Source organism: Brassica napus, chromosome A2, assembly GCF_020379485.1.
Source record: "Brassica napus cultivar Da-Ae chromosome A2, Da-Ae, whole genome shotgun sequence".
NCBI classification, from domain to species: Eukaryota; Viridiplantae; Streptophyta; class Magnoliopsida; order Brassicales; family Brassicaceae; genus Brassica; species Brassica napus.
In genome coordinates, this window is record NC_063435.1 from 12,295,853 (window position 1) to 12,306,185 (window position 10,333).

The following is a 10,333-nucleotide window of genomic DNA, read 5'->3' on the forward strand; positions in this document are numbered from 1 at the left end:
CTTCCTCAATTTATTATTACAAAATGATCCTTTAACTTTTTACTTAAATAATTATAACCGAAAATATTTTTTTAGTGAAATATATTATTTATATAAATATTATTATATTTTTTATTCACATAATAGTTTGTAAAGAAATATTTAGTGTAAATAATATCATAATTTTATAAAATACTAAAATAAATTGGGTTTGTTTTTAACTTTCACAAATAAAAAGTATTATTTGTAAACTTAGAAAAGAAAATATCAAGAATATTTTTTCAGGAGAGAAAATAGAAAAATACATCAGAGACAAATCCATCTCTATTATGAAAATATTCCTGTATTTTTTTAAAAAAATAGAGGAATACATTGGAGATGGTCTAAGCCACGGCCAACGTAAATGATCGACGTTAAAATTTCAGCTTTTCTGATTCTTACTATTCTAATGTTTCAATATAATTTGAATTTTCCCTTTGCTTTATAATATAATGGTTTAAAAGTATTTTTTTGTTTCACTATATAAATTGTTTTTATATTTCAATGTAACTTTATACTTATTGGATATTGCGTAGCCAATTAAATTATGTAAATTACTGTGTAATTGATTAAATTTATATATTAATGACAATTTTCTAAAATAATAACTTTTAAATATTACAGATTTTAATTGAAACTAGAGGATATAAGCCTCAGATAAAGTGTCCACGTAGGCGAATTTAATCGGCCAATGAGAAACTATATTTTTGCCATGTCACCTCCTCTATTTGCTTTTACAAAATGATCCTTTAACTTTTTACTTAAAAAATTATAACCGAAAACATTTTTTTAGTGAAATATGTTATTTATATGAATATAATTATATTTTTTTATTTACATAATAGTTTGTAAAACAAATTTAGTGTAAATAATATCATAAGTTTATAAAATACTAAAATAAATTGGGCTGGTTTTCAACTTTTACAAATAAAAAATATTATTTGAAAACTTAGAAAAGAATATATCAAAAATATTTTTTTTAGGAGAGAAAATAAAAAAATACATCGGAGACACATTCATCTCTATTATGAAATACCTCTATTTCAGAGAAAAAAAATAGAGGAATACATTGGAGATGGTTTAAGATATGGCCGACGTAAATGATCAATGTTGAGATTTCAGCTTTTCTGATTCTTACTATTCTAATGTTTCAATATAATTTGAATATTTTGTTTGTTTTGAAATATAATGGTTTAAAAGTATTTTTTGTTTCACTATATAAATTGTTTTTATATTTCAATGTAACTTTATATTTATTGGATATTGTGTGGCCAATTAAATTATGTAAATTACCGTGTAATTGATTAAATTTATAAATTAAATGACAGTTTTCTAAAGTAATATCTTTTAAATATTACAGATTTTAATTAAAACTGATTACATTTTGAAATAAATAGCTTAATCTATAAACTAACTCTATATAGATATGAGGACAAAATTGTAAAGTGGCATCACCTTAAATTTCTCTCATTCTGTGCATTATTAATTGGAGTGAGATAATCAACATCTAATATTATGTTACTCTCAAAATGGTCGAACTTTACATTGTAATTGGAGAAAGAAAACAAACAAAAATCAACCGAAGACTTTTAAGATATATGAAACAAAAATTAGAAATACAAATTCTCTGCAATTAAAGAATAAGACAATAAAATTGTAAAAATACAAAAATAAAAAAAAGAAAAACAGAAAGAAAAATTTAGTAAAATAAAATCATAATATAATTTCCATAATTGATAGTGCTCAGTTATACTAAAAAGTCTAAATTTACAACATACACAGTTTTATTTACATCTTTAAATCTATTATCCAATTAAAATGATTCTAAAAAAAGTCAGCATGAAAATTTAGAAAATATACGATAAAATATAAATCATAACGTTAAAAATATATTATCACTGATAACTAAAAAATCATGTTAGTAGTAATAAAAATGAAATGACAACACATTTATTAAAACTATAGAACGGCACGCAACATGGTGTTATTAAATATACAAACTACAAATTAAATATGCTCAACGCAAACACACATAAAAATGAGACATTATATTTGGATATATTTAAATAAATAATTTTAAATATAATATATTCTTGATAATTTTAAAATTACTTTAAAAGAAACTAAATTATTAAAAAATTAATATACAAATAAAACTAAAGCAATATTTTGTAATGTAAAAAAAATAAATGAATAAAAAATATATTATGTTAATAAAATAGATTTTAGATTTTAAAGACTTCTAATTCATGTAATATTACAAAATTCAAAATTTGTTTATTACAATTAATATTTTACCATTAGATATATTAAAATATTATTCTAGACCGATATTCAATTGTCAGTTTTTAACTATTATACGTAAAAAATATTATTAAATACGTTTTTTTAAAAGAGGATTTTATATTTTAAGTATGTTATTGGAGTACTTTTTCTTTTCGTGAATTTATTCGAGATGAGATTTCAATCTTTTAAACGAATATAATTTATGTTCTATACATAATTTTTTTTTACATAACTCTAAAATCTCGGACTTGATTCTTCATATTTTATTAGTTAATTGTGTTACATATAATAAAAATAATTACTTCAAACTAAAAATATATAAAAAATCGAATTTAAAAATTAGTTATATATAATTTAATATACAAAAATTTACATTCAAATAAAAATGGTAAATGTAACAAATTAAAATATATTATCCGCGCGTAGCGCGGAGAAAGGATCTAGTATATATAAATGAAAATAGGGATGGGTTAGAAATGGTTGTGTTAAAAAAAAAACAAAAGTTGGCTACTTAGTTGACAGTTTGGAACATCGCTTCTGCATATAAATAAGATTATTATATCACTCTAAGATTATGTAAAACTGTTAAGCAAAAAAAAAGATTAATGTAAGACAATTTTAAAATATAATAGAAACAAAATAATATGGTCATATATTCAGGAGAAGTACCTTGTAATAGTAATGGAAAAACTCAGTCTTATGCATTTGACCAAAAAAAAAAAAAAAAAAAAAAACTCAGTCTTATGCCTTGCAGTGCAAGGTTGAATCGGTAGGGCAAAAAGCCATATATAACTCACAGTCACACTCCAGGGACACGACGTCGTTTTTGCCATAATAATGACCAATCAAAAAAACAGCAGGCGTAACGCTACGGAAATACACAATCAAACCGGAGTAAACCTACGTGACTACACAATCAAACCGGGGTGAACTTTTCTGAAGAGCATAACCGGGTTTATATATAATACACACACACAAGAGTCAGAGAGAGGCTTGGGTTACAAGGAACGTAGCCAGAGCAGTTTCAGTTTCAGTTCTCCATCTCTCCCTCTCTCTCTCTCTCTCTCTCTCTTTCTCCGATTAGGGCTTTGCTACTTCTTCAACACTACAACTCTGTGAGCGAGTGCGTCGGTGTTCTTTCTTCTTTCGATAGTCATGGTTGCTGATTCCATCACCGACGATTCTCAACTCTCTCATGGCTCTCCCATCACGAGAGATGTCTTCAAGAAACGAAAGGTGAGCTTTCCCACTCGAGTGCGAAGAGATACTCGTAGTTTCATCGTGATTCTTGAATAGTTTCTAGGAGAATTCTTGTTGCGAATCGTCGTCATGGGATGTTGTATGTTTGTTGACTCTTTGATGATTGCAGGCGAATATGTTAAGGAAGCTGAAACATGAGTGCAAGGTTGATGGTGCTCGCCGTCAACAACGTATGTCTGACGTGGAGAAACTTGATTTCATTTGCAGTTCTTGATCAACAATCTTGTGAATGAATGAATGAATGAATGTTGATGTCTTGTTTGTTATGATGTTAGGGACTGTTGAAGACGGCGATGAGACTGTTGTTCTCTTTGACAACTCTACCGATGATGATTACAGCGACGCCTTAAGCATGTTCAACGAAGAAGAAGATCCAAGCGAGTCTACTTCTACAACTGAAAAGCCCGAACCTCCTTCACCAGAAGAAAAGGGTACTGATGAGAAGAAAGAAGGTGATGATTGTCCCGTTTGCGCTGAAAAGATGGATGCAACGGATCTACTCTTCGAACAATGTTCTTCTTGCGAGTATAAGATGTGTCTCTTCTGCTATAACAATATCAATGAAAGCACCCGAGTTTGCCCAGGTTGCAGGAAGAAGTATGAGAAACAGACAAGTGGTAACAGCGGAGAAGTGAGTTTCCAGCGACGTGGTGGTGACCCAATCCCTTTGTCTTCATCGTTTCAAGCACTTAATGATAGTGCTTAAAAGATCGAGAGAGAAAGAAGATTATGGAGAAACGAGTTTCATGAAACGTCAATAGGTTTTTCTCTTTTCTTTTTGTTTGTTGCCTTAAGTGTGTCTCAGTTTCACCAGGAACAATAGCTTTGTGGGTTTTTGTTTAGGTTGTCATCTCGGAAAATATCATTCCATTACATACGCTGTGAATCATGTACATAGAAATAAAACCATGTTACAGTGTTCTCTATTATTCAATTCAGGAAATGGTTGTATGGATATAACAAAAACAGAGGAAATGATTGGTTCTTAAATGAAGTTGTGAGCAATGAGTTATGTATTTGGCTTTGTGTGTTGTTACTTGTTACTGACCTGTTGTGACTTTGATGGTACTTTCCAGAAGCTTGTAGACATTATCTGCACTGGATTCTTCAAATTGGTTGAGAAGGGAAGGGTGGATGCTTAAGTATTATGATTAGAATGGATCAGAACACTGTCTTTGAAACTGCCAAACTAAACAAGTGTTTTATTATCTATCATAAGCCAAAACTTCAGTGCCTTTTACAGTAGCTGTGACCGAGTATAGGTGATGGTACTATCTGATACAAAGTTGGAAAGTTCTTGATGTAAATTATAAATGTGAATGAGTTCACCAGTAAACATCAAATCTTGGGGGGGAGATGGTATTGGCTCCCCTTGGGGTTGGTTCCTTTTTTCTCCAATTACAAGATTATTTCATCTTGAACACTGACGTTAAGAGTCTTGTTTGGAAGAACAATACTGCTGGTCACCACAACCTCGTCTTCAACTGCCACCGAGTCTCCTGAAACATTATATTTCAAGTTAGCTTTCTGTCTATAAGTAGATTTTGCTGTCTGTCTGTAATGAAATGAGGAATACCGAGAATTGTAACTCCAAGTTTGGAATTGTAGACTCCCTCAGCCTGTGTAATCAACAAAGTAATAACTTCAGGTTCAAGATTGTAAAGCACACACCAAACATAAACAGGATAAGGAGAGGAGAGAAACATGCCTGGACACGGGACCATCTCCCGATTGAAGATTTCCAACCGACGATAGCATTTGTCACCACTGCATTCTCCTGTGTAAACAGTCACTCAAGAGTCAACCTCAAGAGAAGTTTAGTCATTAATGTAAAGAAGACATACCATGATCTCAACGTCATCAAGGATGATACAGCTGATAAGCCTCACACCGGGTCCAACACGAGCATTTGCAGAGATTGAGACGTTGGGACCAATCTGTTAATACACAAAACAGAATGTAAAAGTTGCTTCAACAAGGGACAACACCAGAGGGTTACTTTTACCTTTGCAGTTGGGTGTACTTTTGCAGAAGGATGTATGTAAACATCGCCAATCACTATGGCACTCTTTGTTCCATCACCACTAGCCAACATGTGGGGAGAGGTTAACCGGAACTGGGATAGATAAAGTTCCGAGCACCTCAGCGACATTCTGAGCAAAAGTCAACTCATAAGTCAACGACATAACACTTTCCCTGTTTCAGTTCCTGCTAAGGCTACGATTTTGAACCGAACTGAACCCACCGACCAAAATTTTCGGTTATTCGATTCGGTAGGTTTTCTAAAAAAAAAACTGTGGTTTTCAGTTCAGCAATCGGTTACTTTGTCTTTCTTAAAAAAAAAAAAAAAATTATAACCATACCATGCTAAAAATCCGAACAAAACTAACCAAATTTCAAACGGAAATAACCGAATTTATCCACAATTTTAACAAAATTAAACTAAAATATAACCATAATCAAAAACTTTGGCGGTAAATTTTCAAAAAACAGACTAACCAATACCGAATCAAACTTTATTTCGGGTTAATTCTGTAAAATTTATGTTGAACCAAACTACTCCAACCCGTAGGCCTAGTTGCTGCTAAACATTTGTGTCCACTACTTGAAGCTTAAAAGAAGTATATGGAAAGGCAAGGCAAAAGGCATACCCAGGAGATTTAATCTGCTCCCAAAAATCCATAGTCTCGTAAGTATAGAGCTGTTTCTTCCCAGCTAAAGGTGAAAGGATGTCTTGATCCAGTCTAACAAAATCTGCCGGGATCCTATTATAAAAAAGGGTGGAAAACATATCGATTCAAATTCAAAGGCTATTCCAGTTATATATGAAGAGATAATCAACAAACCTTGTTGCTGGTTGAAGAGCTTCATAGCTGGAAACACGTCTCAGAGTCGCTAATGCAAAAACAAAAGGGAACAAGAAGTGATGTTGCGTACTACTAAGAGAAGGAAGCATATACTATGTTGTAAGATCTTAGTTAATGCTTTTACCTGTATCATTCCTTTGAGAGGAAACATCTCTTATAGCAGTGAAAATTTCAGGTGTGAATACATAAACACCACAGTTGATACGGTCACTGACCTGTATGTTCCAAGATAAATCATTAGAATTTGAAGATGCTAAAGATCTGAAGTCATCTCAGTGATACAAGTACATACAAAAGTTTCTGGTTTCTCGGTGTAATGAAGCAGCTCATTAGTAACTGGATCTGCAACCAGCTCTCCAAATTGGCTTGCTGATTCAGGAGAGACCTAAGAAAACAAAACACAGAATCAACATTTGATTAAAAAAAATAAAAGACTAAACTTATATACTCAATCCCAAACCTTGATGACTAGAAGAGTTCCAATGCCACCATATTTCCTATGAGCCTCTGTTAGAGTCAAAGTATCAAGAGTAAGAAGGATGTTTCAATGCGCATTAAAAAAAAAAGAGAGAGTACATACCGAGCATCTCAGGCAAGGGGAAGCTGCAGCAAACATCACAGTTAAGCAGGAAGATATGAGACTGCAAGGAAGAAACACACAAAAACTCAGATATGAAGAATAAGAAACACTTTTGGTGTTCATAAAAGTGATACAAACCGGGTTATCTTCCATGATTAGGTTTCTAAAGTGATACAACCCACCAGCAGAACCATGTGGCTTGTCTTCCCTCAGATATCTAATAATGCAGAAACCACCCCAAAACAAAGATGAGCAAAACTGATACTTGAGATGCAAGAAGAGGAGAGAGTTTGATCAAAAACCTGACAGGGACTTTGAGTTCATTGGAAATGGCAGAGACGTAAAGTGCAAACTCCCTTTCCTCATAGAAGCCAACAAGATAAACTTGAGCTAGGTTTGGAATCTGCAGAGAGTAACAGATCATGATGCATTGATCTGAAGTTTGAGATCAGGGCAGAGTCAAAGTCAAAGGTTTACCCTTTTACAAGCGGAGATAGGGTGATGCACCATTGGTTGTCCGGCAATGGGAAACAGAGGCTTTGGAATATTCAGGGACAATGGTCGGAATCGAGTACCTGTGGTGGATCCAAGATCCAGAACGGAATCAGACACACGTAAATCATTCGGACCAGAATTGTCTTAACAAGAAGGAAACGTATTGGCTATGCTCAAACACACAAATCTGAATCTAAGGAGTTCGACAGAGATCAAACGAAATATCACAGGCATTGACAAAAGGCAAAGTCTTTAAGTGGTTTTACCTTTGGTCGGACCACCGACAAGGATCACAGCCACCACTTTCTCCTCCGTTGAGCTCCCCATCTCTATAACAGAACCTCGCACACACTAGACGAAGCACGAAAGATTTATATTTTGTCGGAGAGATTTTTTTTATTTAAAAGGAGAAGTCTTTGAATGAGAAGATCTAATCGAACGGGATATTCGTATTTGGAATAGCATCATAGTTTCAAGAGAATTACATATATTTCTTAAAACAATTATCATTCTATTTTTTAACCTACAAAAAAAAGTTTTGATGTCCAGTTTATTTTGAAAAAAAAAACGATCTTATAATATTTTATATTATTATTATACATCACCAGTATTTTAGTAAATATAATAATGTATTAAATACTTTTTAATGAAAAGTTATATATTAAATTTAGTATATGTACTTCCATTTTAATTCCAAACTTAAATACTTCTCAACGTAAAAAAATATTTGGAAAATATAATATTGCATCCTGTCAGTTTTGAGGTTAAAAAGATCTCTAATGTATTATTCTTTTCTAAGTAGACTAATTAAATAATAGTATTGAATGTTATTATGATCTTATTCTATTTTGAAAGTAAAAGTTGAAATTTGATTTTGAAAATAGAGTAAAATTGGAAATACTCTAATCTCATGATGATGAAACTAAAAAAAGCGTTGTAACAAAATTAAGATCTGAAGAACACTATATTAAAAGTTTTTGATCATCCTGATTCTTGGTGTAATTAATCAATAATGCCCCTGGATATGCACCTTGTTGTATATGGTCCGTTGTCAAACACACCTTTCTATCTATCTTTTTGGACCAACTTGTTGTATCTGGGAGGATCAAACATTTTGTTTTGTACGGTCAAGACCGAACCTAAAAGCTATCGCGGGCCAGAATTCCCATGGTCTGATCTACTCCACTACCTTACTGTATATTCTATAAAAGTTATTATTTCTGAAAAAAATTCATTGCAACTAGCTGGTAATTTTGAATTAAGATGATATTAAAGCCGTCAAAAAAAAAACAGAACTGATATTTCTTACAAAAGTTGCAACCAAATGTTGAGATCGGCAGATAGGTTTAAACCCACAAAAAAAATAGAAGACCACATTGATACAACAGATATTACTGATGGTGCATTGAACAAACAAAACGACTAGGCGTGAAAATCAATTTTATATAAATAATGAACAAGTGAGGAGCTTGATATCTGTAAACGATGGAAGCATCAACAGAATCTTTAGAGATGGTCAAGATTACTGAGAACCTAGCCAAGATGTGTCAGGCCTGGAAGATGCTTCGGTTGAACCGTCTATCTGGTACGGTGCCTTTGATGTAATCCTGTTATAAGGAAGGTCACAAGTGTGATATTTTAGAAACTTGCTTTAACAACACATTAAATTATGGAGCAAATGTTTTCACAAAAAAAAATGCACTGACCTATCCTTTCTCTTCTCCAGGAATCGATGAAGCGAAGCTCTTCTAGCAATTGGAAGTTCTACAAATCCAAAAACAGAGAAGAAAGTTAGTTAACTATAGCTAAAAGCCAAAAAGCCCTGAAACAGAACCAAACAGGCCGGAGAAATATATATACCGCATGCTAAGGAAGACGTGTTTGTCTGGACTAGCTCTGGTGCTGCTGCAGTTTTTGCAAGGCTAGGAACTGGATTTGGGGTAGTAGAAGCAATCTCCTTTTGGTTCTTGGCTATGTTTTGAGCATAATCACTTCCTTTGTTAGCCAAGTCAATGACTTGTTTGGCTTTCTCCGCAGGAAAAGCATCAAACACCATAACTTGTCCACCGTAGAATATGGTCAATGGAGCAGATTGAGACTCCACCTTCACAGATCTGTCCAAGATTAAACAAATAAGTTAGTCAAATTTAGCTTATAGTACATGATCAGATGATTGATGCTTTATCACTGTTTTTAACAGATAACAAAACATACTTAGTCTCTATGATCTTCTCGACTTCTCCCTTGGCTCCAGCGGAAGAGGAAGAAGAAAAGCTTGACTGCCGAGGAACCTTATGCGTTGGTTTAACGTCTTGAGTAGGGGAAGCTTCTTCACAAGGGAAGAGATTCATCATCGTTGGCTGACGTGACACAGCAAAAACTCCTACAAAGCAAACATAGAAACATCTCTCTCAGAAACACACACAGAGACATGACATGCAGTAATAACCAAAGCAGAACCGGTTCTTCTATTTGATTCAATTTCCGGTCAACATGTAAACCGGTTTTCAATTCAATCCCAGAATCAGAACAAATTTTTTTTTTAAAAAAACAGATCTATGGTTTACCAGTGACGTCAGGGTTGCATGTCATCCCCAAGCTCAGATCTCCGAAGCTACCCTTCTCCTTGAGATAACGACTCAAACGGCTACATGTCTGTGAGAAGCTCGGCGTCTTCTGTAACTTCCGACCAGAAAATTCCCGATACTCGGCAGAACTCGACATCGCTCTTCTGCCTTAAAATTAGGGTTTTCTTTCTCTGTCTTGTCTCTGTGTAAAGTGAGTTTTGTGACGAGGAAGACAATGGGGACCTCTCTCTTTATAAAAG

The 10,333-nt window shown here is 33.2% G+C and overlaps 3 protein-coding genes across 3 annotated transcripts; 1 reads left to right on the forward strand and 2 right to left on the reverse strand.

The window, feature by feature from the left end:
- Positions 1 to 3,146: 3,146 nt before the first annotated feature.
- Positions 3,147 to 4,902, forward strand: LOC111206367. The gene is made up of 3 exons (XM_048757815.1): positions 3,147 to 3,540; positions 3,674 to 3,734; positions 3,840 to 4,902. Exons 1-3 carry the CDS (start codon positions 3,460 to 3,462, stop codon positions 4,268 to 4,270), a joined length of 573 nt encoding a protein of 190 aa, XP_048613772.1. The 5' UTR covers positions 3,147 to 3,459; the 3' UTR covers positions 4,271 to 4,902.
- Positions 4,739 to 7,989, reverse strand: LOC125587403 (mannose-1-phosphate guanyltransferase alpha-like). The gene is made up of 15 exons (XM_048757812.1): positions 7,773 to 7,989; positions 7,489 to 7,586; positions 7,314 to 7,414; positions 7,150 to 7,228; positions 7,012 to 7,072; positions 6,892 to 6,938; positions 6,724 to 6,816; positions 6,556 to 6,646; positions 6,411 to 6,459; positions 6,216 to 6,329; positions 5,570 to 5,717; positions 5,409 to 5,501; positions 5,273 to 5,341; positions 5,141 to 5,183; positions 4,739 to 5,063 (listed from the first exon to the last, which is right to left on the reverse strand). The coding sequence occupies exons 1-15, from the start codon at positions 7,831 to 7,833 to the stop codon at positions 4,963 to 4,965; spliced, it is 1,248 nt and encodes a 415-aa protein (XP_048613769.1). The 5' UTR covers positions 7,834 to 7,989; the 3' UTR covers positions 4,739 to 4,962.
- Positions 7,990 to 8,754: 765 nt separating this feature from the next.
- Positions 8,755 to 10,333, reverse strand: LOC125587405 (protein TIFY 10B-like). The gene is made up of 5 exons (XM_048757819.1): positions 10,074 to 10,333; positions 9,721 to 9,889; positions 9,367 to 9,620; positions 9,213 to 9,270; positions 8,755 to 9,113 (listed from the first exon to the last, which is right to left on the reverse strand). Exons 1-5 carry the CDS (start codon positions 10,228 to 10,230, stop codon positions 9,029 to 9,031), a joined length of 723 nt encoding a protein of 240 aa, XP_048613776.1. The 5' UTR covers positions 10,231 to 10,333; the 3' UTR covers positions 8,755 to 9,028.